At 42.6% G+C, this 18,814-nt stretch overlaps 1 protein-coding gene across 2 annotated transcripts in view; it reads left to right on the forward strand.

Annotated features, from left to right (window-relative positions):
* Positions 1 to 1,589: 1,589 nt before the first annotated feature.
* The window catches only part of LOC131591975 (transitional endoplasmic reticulum ATPase), a 71,681-nt gene continuing 54,456 nt past the window's right edge, over positions 1,590 to 18,814 (forward strand). The window contains exons 1-3 of one of the 2 annotated variants that reach the window (XM_058863142.1): positions 1,590 to 1,796; positions 6,224 to 6,335; positions 8,261 to 8,433. In XM_058863142.1, coding sequence (XP_058719125.1) covers positions 1,780 to 1,796; positions 6,224 to 6,335; positions 8,261 to 8,433 — 302 coding nt within the window. In that variant the 5' untranslated portion in view covers positions 1,590 to 1,779. The remainder of the gene's footprint in view (positions 1,797 to 6,223; positions 6,336 to 8,260; positions 8,434 to 18,814) is intronic. The other variant, XM_058863143.1, reaches the window with a different exon arrangement.

The raw sequence follows: 18,814 nt of genomic DNA on the forward strand, positions 1-18,814 counted from the left end.
ACTAAAGTTTGTAAAGACAATTATTAACAAAAATTAAAAGAGGAGGGATTGAGAGGAATGACAGGTTTGTCTTTACAAACAAGCTGTGGGTCAGTTGATAAGGTGTACTATCAGTGAGAGACGACAGAAACAATGGGATGGATTCCAGTAGAAGATCAAAGGGACACTAAAAGAACACTATGAATTCTATAAAAGTTAAGAAGGGATTATGCATGGGGGGGGGGGGGGGGGGGGAAGGTATCGCAGGTATCAGGCATTCCGGGAAGTCTGTACCTCTCAAGTACCTCAGCCTATGGGGAAAGAGAGAAGGGACAAGCGGCCGGGAATTAGGATAAAAAGGAGGCTGCGCCCTCCAAGAATTTGAGAGACCCCAGGGGAATGCCCCATGGCCTCTCCCTTTATTCGAATAAAGAAAAAGGACTCCTCTGTCTCCTTTTTGGACATAAACCTCTGGTGTTTGTGGATTAATTTTCCTGACAGTCCCGTCTTACTGTCTGGGCTTTAAAAAAAGGAGGGCAGAAGAGGGGAGGTAGGGATTAAGTATTAGTCGGCTCCTTGGAAGAGACCACCAGGTAATTAAATTATTCATAAGCATCTAGGAGAAAACAAGGGAATGCCTACCAGCACTGGATACTTGAAAACAAGCATCATACATGTCTGATTCTTCCTGATATGAGCAGGGCTGGGGCTGTAGAGGCAATGCCACTTGGCTGCAGCAATGTTTCTAGCCCTAAGGAAATGCCACCCAGGTGAGGATGCGAGTGCCCAAACAGACAGAGAAATGTTTGTGGAGGGGTGGCTGGTGATGGAAGAGCTGTGGGATGGCTGTTTCAGGTGGTTCAAGGGGAACTAGAGCTTTAAACCTCTGGTGGAACAGGTTCTGTGCTGGGACGAGCGGCTAGGAACATGAGTCCTGCAGCGGGGCCTGGTGGGGCAGTCCAGTCCTGCCTAAAAAATCAATTAGGGAAAAGAAAAACCTGCAAAAAAAATTGAGGAAACGAGTCCTACGGGTACCTTTAGGTGGAGAGGAAGGGCTGGGTCCCTACACACAACACACCTTTTCACTCGGAGGGGAAATAAAGCCTCTGGGGCATGTTCCCCGCAAAGCCTCGCCGAGGCCGCAAAGAGACCACCTCCTATGGGTCCAAACCTTCCTCACTGCCTAGGCGCGCAGTCCAATCAGCTGAGCCCGGGCGCGCAAAGCGCACTCGAGCTGCTCCCCGAACACTCGCCCCCCCGTCCCTCCTGCTTGGCTGCAATCCTTCCCACATGTTTCCCTTTCCTCGGGTGCTAGCCAATCGCTAGGCGAGGGTAGCTCGGATGGCTGTTATAGTGGAACTTTCCGCCTGGATTTTCGTGTTGGTGGATTTTTGCCATTGGCTGCTCGACCCGTATTGCCCTGTAGAACAGCCATGGCAAGAAAGGCGCTGCAATTGGCTGACGGGTGTTGCTATTGGCTCGCGATGACTGGGAGAGGATAGGAGTGGGGCGGAGGAGGGAGAGTGCGCGTTCTTTTTTTTTTTCCTCGTCCCCTCGCTTCCACCTTTCCGATTGGCTGAGATGGTGGCCGGACGAAATTTCCGATTGGTCAGCGCATGGTGTTGTTAGGCGGGTGAGGCAGCGCGAGGCGGGGTTTCCTCTTCCGATGAGTCGGTTCTGAGGTTCAGTCAGCACGAAGCGTCTTGGCGTACCATCGCTTCTGCCAGTCTGTCCAAGACCTACCGTCATCCGTCCTAAGGAGCTGCTGCCGGCCGCTTCGCCTCTTTTCCTCTCAGCGCCATGGCCTCAGGATCCGAGTAAGTGTGGGCCGTCCGCCGGCAGGCCGCGGCCTAGGCCCGGCTGCGGTGGCGCTGGGCCCGGCTTGGCCTAGCTCTCCTTACCTCGCCTTCGCGCGGAGCTACCCAGGCTGGGCCCGACGGCAGGCCCAATCCTCCTCCCGATCCCGCTGTGTCATTCAGGTTCTGAGGAAGTGGGGGTGGGGCCGGGAGGGGGATGGGCTGCTCTTCGTGTTTGCCCAGCCAGGGGCTTGTCCGCAGCGGGGCCCTGAGTGCCGCCGCCCCTCGCCTGCCAGGCCTCCTCGGGAAATGTTGAGTAATGGGGGGCGAGGCCTGGCAGGGGCCGTTTCGCTTGGGCTAGGCCTCAGCCAGGGAAGGCTTTGTTTTCCAGAGCCCAGAGCGCTGGAGTGAGCGGCTGGCCGGGACATGTAGGGGAAGAGGCGTGTCCTGGTCTCCTCCCCGCAGGTCTGCAGCGGCCCTCGGATCGGGGCTGGAAGAGACTTGGCATTGGAAGAGGAAGATTTGTTGTGCCGGACTGGCACCTGTGGCAGCTGAGGCAATCAGCTATATTTTTGTCTCCAGTGTCTTGCCTCACTGTCTTCAGTTCCAGGCTGAGGGTCATATTTTGTGCTCCTCAGAATTCAGTTGAATAATACTGGCCTCTGCTCCCAGCCCACGTGTGCAAGTCACTTCACAGTCCCTTGAGAGGAGTAAAAATAAAACCTAAAGCTAATTTCTAAATCCAAGAACACTTCAAGTGACTTGTTGGCTTCACCAGAGGCTCTTTTGGTCCCTTTAGTGTCTGTGGTTTATCTTTTCCTTTTCTTTTGCAACTTCTGCAATTTAGATCCACTTGGTCTTATTAAGTCAGTTCCAGCAAGTTATGCCAAGAATTTAAGGTCTGTGGTAGAGCTTGTGATGGAAATGATGATCTCAAAGGTGTATTTTGAGTCTGAGGTGAGCAGTGTTTTTAAAAAGAAATTTATGTTTTTGCAAAGTTGTTCTCACCACACAGGAATCAAAGAAAGTTCCTGTACAACTGGAAACCAGTTACTTCTTAGTTACAATTTTGGGGTCCATGCTGTTGGCAGCCATCTTGCTGAATTGAGCTTTAGCACAGAGTATAGCATTACAAGACCTAATAGAGTGTTTCTGAAGAGATTCTTGGATTTGTGTGAATACCTGTCTGAAAGAGTATTTGAGAATTTGGCATCTTGAGCATGGGTATGAACTCACTGCTTGATTGTCATGTGGTGTTCCAGTAAGTGGCTGCAATCATCAGATATTCCAGTCATTTACTTCAAGGGATTTTTTTTTTTTTTAATACTTACCCAAAGAAAGTAGTTCAGACTGTAATTAGGATGTTCAGGGTGGTAAAAATACACTGACAGATTTTATCTAGGAAGTGAGTTCATGAGGGTATTGACAGAAAGGTACACCAGTGTATAGGAGGCATGACTGTTTTCACTTTTGTTACTAAAGCTGGAATAATTTTGAGTCGGTGACTTTTGATTGTACATTTAACATAGACATGCAGGAACAAGTTAGTTCCCTACTTTATGTGGTGCTCTGAAGGCTGGTAGTTTTTTTCAGAAGATTCAGTAATTATTTTCTGATCTCACTCTTCATACTGTCTACCACAATGCATAACCTCTGGACATTATCACATGCTGAACAAGGAGAGCTCTGATACAGAAAAGTGATGAAGTGATGTAATTGTAGAATCACAGAATGGTTTGGGTTGGAAGGGACCTTAACAATCATGTAGTTCCAACCCCTCTGCCATAGGCAGGGACACCTTTTGCTAGACCAGGTTGCTCAATGCCGCATTGAGCCTGATCTTGAACACTTCCAGGGCAAAAGGCTGGAACTAGATGATCTTTGAGATCCCTTCCAACCCAAACCATTCTGTGATTTTATGAACCCCCAGGAGAGATGCAGTGATAGCAAATGGTGATAATAATATTCTAAATTGCTACTGGAAGATGGATAGTGCTTGTCTGTCAAAGTCCTTACTCTTGTCTGTAAGAGAAATAACATCACTTTCCTGTGTAGCTGTCATAATTTATTAACACTTTTGTTTCTTTGTCAGCAGAACTGTTAGGTCAGATAACTAAACCTGACCCCATGTGTTTAGATGCTTACATGCTGTGTTTCTTGGAGAGTTTTATTCCATTCTTAATGCCTCTGAGCTTTTCAGTTGCTTTAAGTGCAGCAATGTACTGACAACATTGATCCAGTTTTTGCTTCTTACTTAGGAAACTGCAGATTCAGTTCTTCAGTACTAAAACTTTTTTCTCAGATTCAGCAGAACTAAGTGGGCATCTTGCTGTGTTCTTCAGCACTGCTGTGTGTTGGAAGGTATCTGAACTTTTTTCCCAGATATATATAATACAACTTTTGATTTATTGGAAGTTTTGGTCCAAAAGCTTCCACTTGCTGCCCAGTTCCTCTTCCATTTATTTTTATCTTGTATCCCAGACCATTTTTTTAGGCTGCACAGCAGTTTCTGTATCCTGAGGGACAGCTGATCAGTTTCAGTGATGATTTGTATAAACAAAGTCTGGCAGTGGTTTCTTATCAAAAGGCCTTTGGATCCACATTTCATATGCAGAAGAATATTATTTGCATTTACACTTTGAATAGGCTAAATTGTTTTTTTGGTGTCCCTTAGCTCAAGTTTTAAATATTTGCTATATGCTAAATTAATTTCCAGTGTCCAGGAATGTTGAGGCAAGGTCCTTACAAGTGGTTGTTTTTATCCACTGTTTTAACCACAAGATCCTGTTTGGCCTGATGATGTATTGGTTTCAGTTTTCTTGTTGCAGTCTCTGTTTTCCTGGAAATCCCAGACCTTTTAGGACTTTACCAGGACCATGTTTTAGGTTTAAGATGAAATGAATTCATGAGCTCCTCCCTGGATATATCCAATACCCTTTATTATGTCTTTTTTGAGTTTAGAAAATGAATCTGTAACATCTCACATGGTCATTGAAAGGGATGGATGTTGATTTCTCACCTCTTGCATTCTTTAATGAAGAGAGGGAAAAGGTGGCTTTTAAAAATGCAGTGAACATGTCAAGTGATACACTGCTGATACAGTCTGTTTATGCTGTGTAGCTGCTTGCTCTGCCACTTCCACTCAAGGTTTGATTTCTTCTGGTTATTTTGTCCCTAAAACAGCAAAATGGAGCATCCAGCACCGTTGTCCACAAAGATTCCTACTCTTTGCTGGTGCTTGTTGTTTTCTTAGGACAAAGGAAGACTTTTTTTTTTTTTTTTTTTTTTTTGTGAGAATCAAACCAAACTGTGCTAAGTTTCTGTTTTGACCTTAGTCACTGGCACATCTGGACTGCTTTGAGAGAATAGTCAGATGCCCACCAAGGCAAGTTACAGTAGTCTGCTGCTATTGTGGCTGGCTAATGTACAGCTTCTAAGAGCTCTTTAGGAATCAGTTGGTTCAAGTTCATATTTCTTTTGTAAAATGAATTATTTGCTGTATTAGATTTTGAAGTAAATCAATCTGCCTTTCTTCCATTTCCTTGTTGTTTGGTGTGCTCCATTTTGTCAAGGCAAACGAATTATCTGTCATATCTTATGGCATAGTAGGCTAGAGCTGCAGTGAGTCCTGTGAAGGTATTATGAAAAGGTGCTTATATCTTTAAAAAATAGTAAGCCCCATTTTTCATGAGCACTTGGATATTTTTACTGGCTTGCTAGGTTTAACTAATAGGCTTTGCCACGCTAAACTCTTAAAACTCTTCCTGTCAGGGGAGCTACAGCATTGTCGTTTAATTCCTTTATTTATCTGGGATTTGACACTAAATAGACTTGAACTTTTGTTTCTGTGGCAGCAGTTATATGTGATTTCAGATCAGTCTTACTAATTCTTTTAGGCAAAGCATCTTAGAGTCAGCAGCATCTCACTGGCCACTTCTTTTTATAGATAGCTTCATAGCTTGTATCCATTTGAGTAGTGAATTGACTGATTCCAGACTCCCCAAATGCAGATTGGCTCCTCTTCCAGGTACCTCCCCCCAGTTTATGTACTGGGCATGACATTCTATGGTGTGGAATATCCCTTTGGCCAGTTCAGGTCAGCTGTCCCAGCTATGCTCCCTCCTGGTTTCTTTTTTACAGCTCCTCACTGGCAGAGCATGAGACACTGAAAAGCCCTTGTCTCAGGGTAAGCACTGCCCAGCAACAACCAAAACATCAGTGTGTTATCAGCATTATTCTCATACTGAATCCAAAACACATCACTGTACCAGCTATTGAGAAGAAAATGAATTCTTATCCCAGACAAAACCAGAACACTTGCAAACAAGTATTGTTTCTAAAAGACAAGACAACAAAGAAACCTGTAGAAAATGGAGAACAAAATAGGGGTGGGTGTGAAAGGGAGAGCAATATCACTTGGACTCCTTAACTTCTGTTTTCTCTCCCAGCTCTAAAGCCGATGACTTATCAACTGCTATTCTGAAGCAGAAGAACAGGCCTAATCGGTTAATTGTTGATGAAGCCATCAATGAAGACAACAGTGTTGTGTCACTGTCCCAGGTGTGTCACCTATAAAAGCAAAGCATTTCATCTGGCAATTTGCAAGCTGTTGCTGTCTTTTAACTTGAAATGTAATTTTGCAACATGAATCTTAAGTATTTGTGTCAGAAGCTGCAGCAGTTACAAGTGAGGGAGGTGGGTTAAACAAAAAATCATATATAATAATTATTAATAAACGATAAAATACATTCTAACTTTTAAGATTCACTTGAGCTCATGCCCTTAGTCTGGCTTTAGGATTAGATCTTGACTAGTGTAGAGAAAACCTGTCTTTGTAGATCTAGTATATCACTTCGAAGATGTAATCCTCCAAAGTCAACTAACTCTCCTTCAAATGCTTGAATTCATAGAATCATTAAGGTTGGAAAAGACCTCCAAGATCACTGAGTCCAATCTTTGACAAAACACCACCATGTCAACCAAACCGTAGCACTAAGTGCCATGTCCAGTTGTATCTTAAATACTTCCAGGCATGGTGACCCCACCACTTCCCTGGGCAGTCTGTTCCAATGCTTAACAACTCTTTCCATGAAGAAATTCTTCCTGATGTCCAACCTGAACCTCCCCTGGTGCAGCCTGAGGCCATTTCCTCTTATCCTGTCACTGGTTGCCTGGGAGAAGAGGCCAACCCCCACCTGGCTACAATCTCCTTTCAGGTAGTTGTAGAGAGTGATAATGTCTCCCCTGAGCCTCCTTTTCTCCAGGCTCAACAACCCCAGCTTCCTCAGCCACTCCTTATATCACTGACTCTCTAGACCCTTCACCAGCCTTGTTGCCCTTCTCTGGACATGCTCAGCATCTCAATGTCCTTCTTGTGAGGGGCCCAAAACTGGACACAGTACTAGAGGTGTGACCTCACCAGTGCTAAGTACGGGGGACAACCACTTCCCTAGTCCTGCTGGCCACACTATTTCTGATACAAGCCAGGATGCCATTGGCCTTCTTGGCCACCTGGTCACAAGCTGACTCATGTTCAGCTGCTGTCAACCAGCAACCCCAGGTCCTTTTCCACTGGTCCACTTTCCAGCTACTCTTCCCCTAGCCTGTAGTGCTGCATGGGGTTGTTGTGACCCAAGTGCAGGACACAGCACTTCATCTTATTGAACCTCTTACTGTTGGCCTTGGCCCATCAATCCAGCCTGTCCAGATTCCTCTGTAAAGCCTTCCTACCCTCCAGGAGATCAACACTCCCACCCAAGTTAGTATCATCTGAGAACTTACTGAGGGAGCAGTTGATCTCCCCATGCAGATTATCAATAAAGATATTAAACAGGACTGGGCCCAACACTGATCCCTGAGGGACACCACTGGTGACTGGCTGCCAACTGGATGCAGCACCATTCACCACCATGCTCTGGGCCATGCCATCCAGACACTACTTAACCCAGCAGAGTGTACCTGTCCAAGCTGTGGGCTGCAGCATTCTGCAGGAGAATGCCATGGGAGACAGTGTTAAAGGCTTTACTGAAGTCCAGGTAGACAACATCCACAGCCTTTCCCTTATTCACTAGGCAGGTCACCTGGTCAGAAAAGGAGCTCAGATTGGTCAGGCAGGACCTGCCCCTCCTAAATCCATGCTGTGTGGGCCTGATCCCCTGGTTGTTCTGTGTCTGCTATGAATCTTGCTGGGCACTTAGGTCAGACTGACAGGCCTATAGTTCCCCAGATCTTCTTTCTAACCCTTCTTGCAGATGGGTATCCCATTGGCCAAGCTCCAGTCCTTTGGGACCTCCCCTGTTAACGAGGGCTGCTGATAAATGATGGAGAGTAGGTTGGTGAGCTCTTCTACCAGCTCTATCAGTACTTTCAGGTGAATCTTATCTGGCTTCATAGACCTATAAGAGTGTAAGGGGCTCAGCAGGTCACTAACTGCTTCTTTCAATTGTTTTGTCAGAAGTTTGTTCTAATGCTGTTATTGGTTACAGGCAAAAATGGATGAGCTGCAGCTGTTCAGAGGAGATACTGTCCTGCTAAAAGGAAAGAAGAGGAGAGAAGCAGTCTGCATTGTCCTGTCAGATGATACCTGCTCAGATGAAAAGATTCGTATGAATAGGGTTGTTCGAAACAACTTGAGAGTGCGCCTGGGTGATGTTATCAGGTGAGGACTGGTTTGTTGAGTATCTCTGGGTTGCCTAAATAATTTGTGCCCTGTCTTTGAATTGTTTTGGTCTGTAGCAGAGACAGGGTCTTGCAGGAAGTATTCTTGCATCTTCCAGAGGCGGTCACAGAAATGTTTTCAAGTGTGTATCTTACATCTCAGTTTACTTTTGCATGTGTTTCTGACTGTATGCATATTCAGATTAATACTAAAAAATTATGCCCAAGATTCTTGAAAACTCTTTGGGACCTTCACAAGCCCTGGTCCTGTCATTAAATTAAGTAGTTGAATTATCCCACTGTTGTCATAGTATTCTTCCCAAATTTACATTGTCAAATGTATTTGCAAGTTTTTTCCATCTTAATTTTTAATGCTTGCAAGATAACTGAAAACTAGTAAGCAGCATTGTAATTGATCTTATAGTATGACTAGTTCAAGCACTGAGCTGCCCTATAACAAACAGAAGCTAAAACTTGAAGCGGTCAAATATCAAGATTAAAAATCCCTGAAGGTTATTTATAGTCCAGTTTTTGTTATAAAATAATTTTAAAATAAGAAATGCTTGAAGTGTTGCAGGAATTTTGTACAATGCTTGCAGAAAGTAGTGGGAAAGCATTGAAGGGTATGTTTTGGCTTACAGGAGGCAGGTTCCATTCTATGATGGGAGTGGAAAGAAAAAATGTCAGCACTTCTTAAACATAAAAATGCTAATTTGCAGGTTTAGATATGTGAGAGCAGACATTTATTTCTCCCCAGCATTTTTCTAATCTGGAATACTGTGCATGTTCTGGGAAAATTTGAGCCTGGTTTCTGATATTAGACTTCCTGGGGTGTTATAAATGAGCAGCCAATTTGATTAATAAAAAAGGAATTTGTTCTATAATCAAAATACAATTGTAAAAAGCCACAAGCAAAAATCAGTTCAGCGCTGTGCTGGGTGAACAGTGTTGGGGGGGGGGGGGGGTGGTGGCTCTCCATAGCACCTCTCCACTGTGCTTCACAAACTGTGACTATCCCAGGGTGCTTTTTATGTTTTCAGGGGTCCTTTGGAATACACTTCTTGCAGACAAATATTCATAGTGTTTCGGGTGTATATGTTGTAATCTTGTTGGGTTTCTTGAAAATACACTTCTTGCAGATGAATATTTATGAGTGCATATTATTATAATCTTATTGGAGGGAGGTTTCTTGGAAATATGCCCCTTGCAGAAATGTTGGCCTTGCTGCATATCACTATAATCTCGTCAGAGGAGGTTTCTTGGAAATATGCTATGATTCTTGTCAGACAAGATTATAACTTTAGCACGAATTTATTTATGCTATGTGTCACAGTTCCCCCCCTTTCTCTATTAATTCATGCTTTTAGGATAAATTTTGATAAAGTTTGCTTATTTTTTAATTTCATAATCAGTATTTGCAATTAATAATTTTTCATAAGATTGCTTGTTTTAGTATTTGATTATTTTTATTTGGGTGCTCAATCATATATCAATGCAAGTGCCTATTGTATCCTGAGTTATATTTTGGCTGCACAGTAGCTTAATGCTATTTGTAAAATACCTCTCTGTTAAAATTCCTTTTAGTCGTGTCTGAGCTTCAAATCTGGCCAGAGCTTCAGCAGCTTCGCTCTTTTTATTTTCTTTCAGTTCCATTATTTTAGATATTTTGGGTGTTCGCTTGGATTGACCAGTTTTCATTGTAGCTAGCTTGGGATCAATGGGCATTGCTGCTATTTGCATGTTTTGGACAACAGAATGGATTAGTTGAATAAAACATGGTATGAGACAAAGCAGAAATAATAGTCCCATTATTTAACATAATATTAAAAATCCTATTTTTTTCCACCAAGCTCCCCCTCCAAACAATTGATCCCACCAAGAAGCTTGAAGGATAGAATTCCATTTTTGAACTGGTACATGTGCTACTTTCTTAATTTCTGCCACAAGGTTTCTTATGGTTTCTCCATAGTCATCTATTTCTACACAGCATTCGGATTCATTGAACTTTCCACAGACTCCCCCTTCTGCTAACAAGTAGTCCAAAGCAATTCGATTCTGATACACAAATGCTTGCATTTGTGAATGCTGTTTAGCTGATAACTCGAGAGCATCAGAGGTATGATTTGATACAATTTCTACCATGGCTTGAAGTCTTACTAGTCGGTTTAATAGGTAAATTGGGGTCCTGTATCCCCAGCTCCCGTCTTGAGCCCAAGTTGCTGGGCTATTGCCAAGCTATTATCCTCTGCAGGCCACTCATCTTGTCCCCACTTCTGATTCCCTCCTGCTTTTGGAAACTCAAGATTCAGCTCTCTTTTTTCTCTGCCCAGGGTCTCATATAGGGGTGCTCCTAATAGTTTACTTTCGGACTTTGGTAGCAAAAAGGAGGGTCAAATCATTCCCAGAGTGCAGTATCCTTTCTACCTGCAGGGTAATTCACTGTATGCTTTTCCCCCACATATCCAGTATATTCCGTCAGGTGCTTTCCATTGGTCATTTACAGTTTCTGGTTTCTCCCAGTAATTCTTTAAGCTCTTTAAGGATCGGTAAGGATTAGCTCCAGGGCTTTTGTGCCAACATAATTTAATTTGATCATTCCATTCACAATTTGTCTTTTTTGTTCAACTCCAATATCCAGCAGGGGTTTCTGGTTGCCAGGCTTTGGTATTGTTATTTGAATTTACTGCTTAAGTGAATATTCAAGGAGTATATCCCACTACAGTATATCTTTTTCCTTCTCTGCTGATACAAACTGTTCCAATTAGTTGGTGATCTAAAACCCTCCCTTTGGGTTGTTTTAATGTTTTGGAAATTTGGGTGTGATTCCATTTTAGAAGTTGCCCTGGAGCTAAGCTCTCACCTTTCCATGGCCATTTCTCAGCTGATTTAAGCCCTCCACAAATCCAACAATTAGATAATCCTAATTCTGTAGCGATCTCTTGTATTAGATCTACAAAAAGGTTCTTGTTTGAGGTGGGTAAGTTCTAATTACCATACTGTTGTTCTAACTGTTCATATTGTTCATTTAATGCTTTTAGCTGTTCTTGTTCTATCTCCTTTTTTTTTTTTTGCCTCTGACTTTTGTTTTTCTAATTCTTGAGCTATCTGTTTCAATTTACTTTCTGGATCTACTCCTTCTCCATTCCTTCCAGAACAGAAAGTTCTGCCATATCGTAAGCAAATTTGGTCATCATTACTGTCAAGATTAGTTATTATGAGCTCGTTGCTGAGAGAAACTATTTTACCATATTTCAGATTTTCTCCAACCCAATACGTCTTCCCTCCCATAGTGCACATTTTTAGTTGGCTGTGATTATAGCATGTTGCACTAACTTGGGAACGTGCCATAAACATTGATTCCATTCTTCCTCCGATCCATACTGAATGGTTACATTTGTTACAGGTGGGAACAATAGGTTCTAACCCAGCAGCTCATTTGTGTAATGCATGGGTCAGTATTTTCTTACTCTCTGGTGTAGATTGCACCTCTAACCACCGATTTTTAGGTGTTGCTCTTGGGTCATAGCAGATTACTCTTTTTGTTTATCTGGCACATTTTATACCGAGCATGGTTATGCTCACATTCTCCTATTTTGTTGCCGGTTTTGCAGTCATAGTGGGTGCGATATGCCAGGGTTTCTATGACCCTTTGTCTTGTCAGGGTGTTTTTAAAACACTGCCCACAGTCTTGGGTTGAGCTTTGCTTCTCAGCACTGGGGTAATTCTTGGGGAGCAGTGTTACCTCTGTCTCTCTTTTCCTTGCCTCCTTTGGGCTCTGTTCTCTGTGGATATATCTTTTCTCTAGTCTCTCAGCCTTCTCTGGGCTCAATTCTCTGTGAATACAGCTTTCTATAATCTCCCAGCCTTCTCTGGGCTGAATTTTCTGTAGATACAGCCTTTCTATAGTTTCCCAGCCTTCTCTGGGCTGAATTCTCTGTGAATACAGCTTTCTATAGTTCTTTAGCCTTCTCTGGGCTGAATTCTTCTGGGATCCTCCCTCGTGGGGAGTTCCACTTATATCTCAGTTCTCATTATTCGAAGTAAACTCTCGAGCTCGTTAAAATCTTGTTTCTCGTGTTTATTGCAGAATCCTTACAAAAGTTAACAGGTTTCTCTAGGCTGGTTTCAAGGTTAATCTTTGCAATTTGGTACATTTCTTTCTTCTGATGCTACAAACAAGGCCTTGTGGCACACTTCATGTCTGATACACAAAATGGCCCCGAACTACGCAGTTCTTTTATCTTTATACCTATTTTTACCCAATTAACAATAGACACGTATATTATTTTTCTTAATGACCCAATGACCCATCACCTCTGTGATGCACTGCGGCATTTTCTATCCAATCACTCACTATTACCCAAAAACCTCTAGGAGAAGAACATGAAGAAGAAAGAAGAAGGACAAGAGACAACACCCTAAATCCTCCATATTGTCTCCTGTTCTCTAAACTACTTTTTTCACCCAGTGATTTAAGAAACTTTCTAATCTACACACCTACACTTTTAGCTTTTTCTATCTAACTTTAACATCTGTTTTCATGTATCACTATGAAAACATGCTCATGAATTTCATGTTATATGAAATTCAGTGTTTTCTTGAATCCCAGAACTAAACATTAAAAGCAAGGGCACACAGTCTGTATTTCAGACTCCAACAGAGCAGACTGATAGTTCCGCCCATTATCAGACTCAGAACCACCAGGGTGTTCCCCACACGTGTACTCCTCTGCCTACACCCACAGAGTTGTGGCCTGCGGCGAGGGAGTCCATCTTCTCAGCAGCAGGGGTATCCTTCAGGGGATCGATGGCTGGAACAAGCTGCGTATTTTCTCTCAAAGGCATCCCACTCTGATATTTTGACTGCATCAGCATTACGGTTTGTTTGCTGACACTCATAAGCACTTGTGCCTTTGACCTCAGTTTACCTCTCATCCCTTCTTGATACAATCTATACCACTCTGGGGAATCTAATTAGAATATGCCCAAGTTAGTAGCGACCACTAATGAATTGCTGGTTATAGAGGTTTCTTCTACCCAGCACACTGGGAAAAGCCCTTTAGGTTTATATCCACGCCTACAGTGTTTAACCCAAATTTCTTGACAATAATAGCACCTAAAATGAACAAAAGGATAACATTCCCACTCTGGTACCAGACATGTTGTCTTGTCTTCGTCAGTCATTTGTATATTTTGATTCAGCTTTATCCTCAAACTTCCTGGAGGAGAAGTCACTTTCCATTCAGGTGTTCTCTCTTGGTGTTCAATCTTCTTTACTCAGGAATGATGTGTCCAACCTTTTTAAGCTGTTTGTACTGAGGTGTCTATGGTTAAAACCACAAGGAAAGGACCCTCCCAGTGAGGTTTGAGGGAGACTTCTTTCCAAGTTTTAATTAGCACTTCATCTGCTGGTTGTATTTTATGTATGGCAAACCCCAAAGGAGTGCTTTGTATTATTAACCCTTTTTTTCTCAGCTCCTTCAAATTCTTATTGATGGCTATTAAATGAGGCTGGATTTGGTTATCTTCCAGCCTTGGATGTCCTACTGGCATCCCGTGGTCATATGGCATTCCATAAAGCATCTCAAAGAGTGACAGTCCACTCTCGGAGTGTGGCATAGTTGGTATGTTTAGCAGAGCTAAGGGGAGGCACTTAACCCATGACATTTTTGTCTCTAGCATCAATTTTGACAGCTGGGCTTTTAGTGTTTAGTTCATCCTTTCTACTCGTCCAGAGCTCTGAGGGTGTCACGGGGTGTGGTATTCCCAGTGGATGCCTAAAGCGTCTGCCAGTTGTTTAATGATTTTTGAAGTGCGTCCCCTGATCTGAACCAATATGATCTATTATGCTGTACCATGGTATTATTTCCTCCAACAGTACTTTCGACACTGTTTGAGCTGTGGCTCTGGTACTAGGAAAGGCTTCTACCCAATGTGTTAACTGATCTACTATTACTAACAGATATTTATACCTCCCCACTTTGGGTAGTTCAGTAAAATCTATTTGGATTCTTTCAAGCGGTCGATATGCTAAAGGGCGGCCTCCTAATGGAGTCTGCCACATCCTTCTTATTTATCTTTTGACATGTAATACACCCTAACACTTCTTGTTTTGCTAGCTCAGATTCCTTTACACCCAAAAAACTTCAGAAACTGCTCTGCAAGTGCTCGTGCTCCCCAATGAGTCTGTTGATGTAACCTACTCAAAACTTTCTTTGTATAATCTCTAGATAGCAATTCCCTTCCATTGGGATGTCTCCATTTGTTTTCTTTCCACTCGCCCCCCATCTTTTTATATTCTTCAATTTCTTTTGAGGTGGGACAGGAGGGATATTCCTGAAATTCATATTTTTTAATTTCTGGAATATCTATTACTAATAGTGCTGCCTTCTTAGCTTCCATTTCTGCTAAATTAGTGTGTCTAGTCCTAAATTGCATCCCCATCTGGTGGCTCTTAACATGGACTACAGAGATTGCTTCTGGTCCCCTAATAGCTTCTAGGATTTCTTTTATCAATTCTTCATGAATCAATCCTTGCCCTCGGGTGCTAGTTAAACCTCTTTCTTCCCAGATTTTTCCAAAGGTGTGGACTACTCTGAAGGCATATTTGGAGTCTGTAAAAATTGTCCCTTTCTTTTTTCTTAACCTCTTAAGTGCTTGTAAAACTGCATACAGCTCGCAAGCTTGTGCTGACCAACTAGCACTTAAGGGTCCTGATTCTACAACTTCTCTTGACGTTCCATCTATTATTGCATATCCTGACTTTCTTTTCCTTTCTATGACTCTTGAGGACCTATCTAGAAACCACTTTTCTCCTTCTTCTAGTTCTTCTTCTTCTAAATCTGGTCTTATCTTTGTTTGTAATTCCACCACTTCTGCACAATTATGATTATATACCTCCAATGGTTCACCAAATAGGATCTGTGCTGGATTTTGAGTGGTAGTTATTTGCAATTCCAGGTCAAGGTAATGAATTAGTATAGCCTCATATTTTAAAAGCCTAGCATCTGTGAGCCATTTGTCTGCTTTCTGTTGTAAAATGCTTCTTACATTGTGAGGGGTATATACTATTAGTGAGGCTCCAAAGGTGATCTTTTTGGCCTCTTCTACTAATAGTGCTACTGCTACTATTGCTTGTAGGCAAGTGGGCCAGCCTTGGCTTACGGGATCTAAAAGTTTCGACATATACCCCACAGGTTTTTTAGTTCCGGCCCAATCTTGCATTAATACTCCATGAGCAGTATGGTTGTTAACATTTACAAACAGCTGAAACTGCCTCTTTACATCAGGAAGGCTTAATACTGCAGCTATTATAAGAGCTTCCTTTAATTCTTTAAATCCTTTTTCATCTTGTTCTGTCCATTTTATTCTCTCAGTAGTCAGTTTCTCAGGGTCTAATTTCTTTTTCCCTTTTGTAATCCAGTGCCCTAGGTACTTTACCTCTGGTTCAGTAAACTGTAACTTCGATTTTGATACCTTTAACTTTTTCTTCCCTAAGAAATTTAACAATGCTATTGTGTTTGTTCTTACTACTTCTTCCTTCTGACCAGCTATTAACAAGTCATCAACATACTGTAAAAGCTTGATTCCTTCTGTTGGCACAAACTGACTTAGTAGCTGCTCCAGTGCTTGTCCAAATAAATTGGGAGAATCGACAAACCCCTGGGGAAGCACTGTCCATCTAAGCTGTTGTTTTCTTTTTGTGTTGGGGTTCTCCCACTGAAAGGCAAAGTAATCTCAACTATTTTTTGCTAATGGACAAGTCCAGAAGGCATCTTTCAGATCTATCACACTATACCAGGTGTCTTCCGGAGAAATTTGGTTCAAAAGGGTGTATGGGTTTGCAACCACTGGAAAACATGTTTTTGTCCTTTGGTTGACTGCCCTCAGGTCTTGAACTAACCTATAGGTTCCATCAGTTTTCTTTACTGGTAAGATGGGGGTATTGTGCCTTGACGTGCAAGGTTCCAGAGTCCCCCTTTTTATTAATTCATCAATTAAAGGTTTTAACACTTTTCTTCCTTCCATAGAAATGGGATATTGTTTGACCCTAATTGGGTCTTCTGGTCTTTGTATTTCAATGGAAATAGGTTCAATTTCTAACTTTCCAACCTCTCCTTGCACATGCCAGACTTGAGGATTAATTTTACTTTCATCCTCTTGAGTTAGTCTGTACAGGCTTACTATGAGATTTTTTTCTTGTACTGTCAAGTTTATTCCCAGAGCTACAATCAGATCTCTTCCTAATAAATTATAATCTGCCTCTTCAACTAGTAACAAATTTCCTAAACAGATCTTAGTTCAGATCTGACTCTATTTCTACATCTCTAATAACTGGGACTTTAAAGGGTTCTCCTTTTGTCCCTACTACTACCATGCTATTTTTACTCTTTATGCATCCTTTTGGCAGTTTCTGGACAGTACTTCATTCAGCCCCCCTATCAATCAGAAAAGATACCTCCTCCTTATGGGGTCCTATTTTTAATTTTATCAAGGGCTCAGGTGGTGGTTTGGACCCCAAAATAAAGAGCCCCTGATCCCCCTGGTCTTCTTGAAAGATCTTTTCATCTTGCATTCTTTTTCTACAATTCTTTTTCAGATGCCCTTTCTTCTTGCAGTAATAGCATTCAGGACATTTGTTCTGAGGGCTCTCTGATGTCCCTTTTTGTGGGACATACTGCTTCTTTTGGCTTCCCTGGTTCTGTACTGATCTTGCAGGACTTTGGGGTTGCTTTTGAACTTCTCTAACAGCTGCAACTAATACTTTTGCTTGAATCTTCTGTTTTTCCTCATCCCTCCGTACATAATTTTCTGCGCTTCTTTCAGTAATTCTTGTAGTCCCCTCTCTTGCCAGCTTTCCAACTTTCCGAGTTTCTTTCGTATATCCTCCCAGGATTTTTCTACAAATTGTGTTTTTAATAATGCTTCTCCTATTGGAGAATTAGGGTCTAACCCCGAATACATTTGCAAGCTTTTTCATAACCTTTCAAGCCAATCTGTAGATTGGCTTTTTTTTAGATAGTCTTTTTTCTGACATTCTCCAAATACTTTGCTAATGTTTTGCCCCCGAGGAACAGCTTTTCGGACCCCTTATATTATCATATCTCTTAAATCTGTCATGTTTCAATGACCCCCTTCTGTCTGAGCATCCCACCCTGGTCTTTGGTTTGGCCACTTTTGATTTCCAGGTACCCCTTGTGGATTTCTGCGCTCCCATTCTCTCATTCCTGCCTGTCTTATCATTTCTCTCTCCTCAGTAGTAAACAACATCCTTACTATAGCCTGCATATCATCCCACGTGTACATACTGGGTCCCAGAAACTGGTCTAACCTGACACCCCCAGGGGGTCATCCATCAGCTTACCCATCTCCTCATCATTCTCGTTATTCTCACTACTAATTTTTTCTCTTACTTTTCTCCTTGTCCTCCTTGGAGAGGGAGAACAAGTAACCCCGGGGGGTCCATTGGTCTTGTGTTTTGTCCAGGCTGAGGTGGGGGTTGGGTCGGCTGAATGATTTGAGGCTGAGGCGCCAGATATGGGGGAGGAAGGTAATTAAGTGGGTCCCAAGCCTCGTCCTCGGTCTCAGCGGGCTTTTTGGTCTTAACGGTAAATAACTGAGCTGCTGATCTTATCCATATTTTTGCATAGTCTCTCTCCTGATCTGAGGGTTCTTTACTATTTACATACATATCTAGAGCTTGACAGATTTAGCCTTTGAACGACCCGAACACATGGGCCAGATCAAATGGCTTCTAATTTCTTTTCCCCTCCCCAAGCTTCCATGCAGTAATGAATCACCTTCTCTTTAGATTTCCCTTCTTTTGAGGGCCAGTTTTCCTAGTTTTTTAACAAAAACCCCAGCGGGCTATCTGCTGGAATTTCTGGGATTTCCTTCTTCCTTTCTCCTGAGGGTGTTTCTTGGAATCCTCTTTGGGTTTTTCTTTTTTCTGTTCCATTTTATTAAATGTCTCGGTCTAATTCTCAATCCCTACCCCCTCTCAATGCCCAGATCCTTAGCAGGATCCTGAGAAAAGAAAAAAAAAAAAGCAAAACAAAAAACAACGTGCTTCTGGGGGGGGTTTGCAATCGCTCGCAGTTTCTGTTGCGCCTTACTCAGTCACGCGTACTGATTTTCAATTGGCTGGTTCTCACCGTGCCGGACCAGTTCCGTTTCCGTTTTTACTGATCTTCCAGCCGGTAGGGACCATCCTGTGGAGTTTTTATTGATCGGTAATGTGCTCCCTTTTTATTTTCTCCCTTTCTCTCTACCCTGGACCTCCTGGTCCTAGGCTAAAAAGGGTTTACCTGCCTCCTGGGTTCCTGGGAGCGTATCTTTCCTTTTTAACTGGCCCCCCCCATGACCGATGTCCAAACTCCTTTT

Source organism: Poecile atricapillus, chromosome W, assembly GCF_030490865.1.
Source record: "Poecile atricapillus isolate bPoeAtr1 chromosome W, bPoeAtr1.hap1, whole genome shotgun sequence".
Classification (NCBI taxonomy): Eukaryota; Metazoa; Chordata; class Aves; order Passeriformes; family Paridae; genus Poecile; species Poecile atricapillus.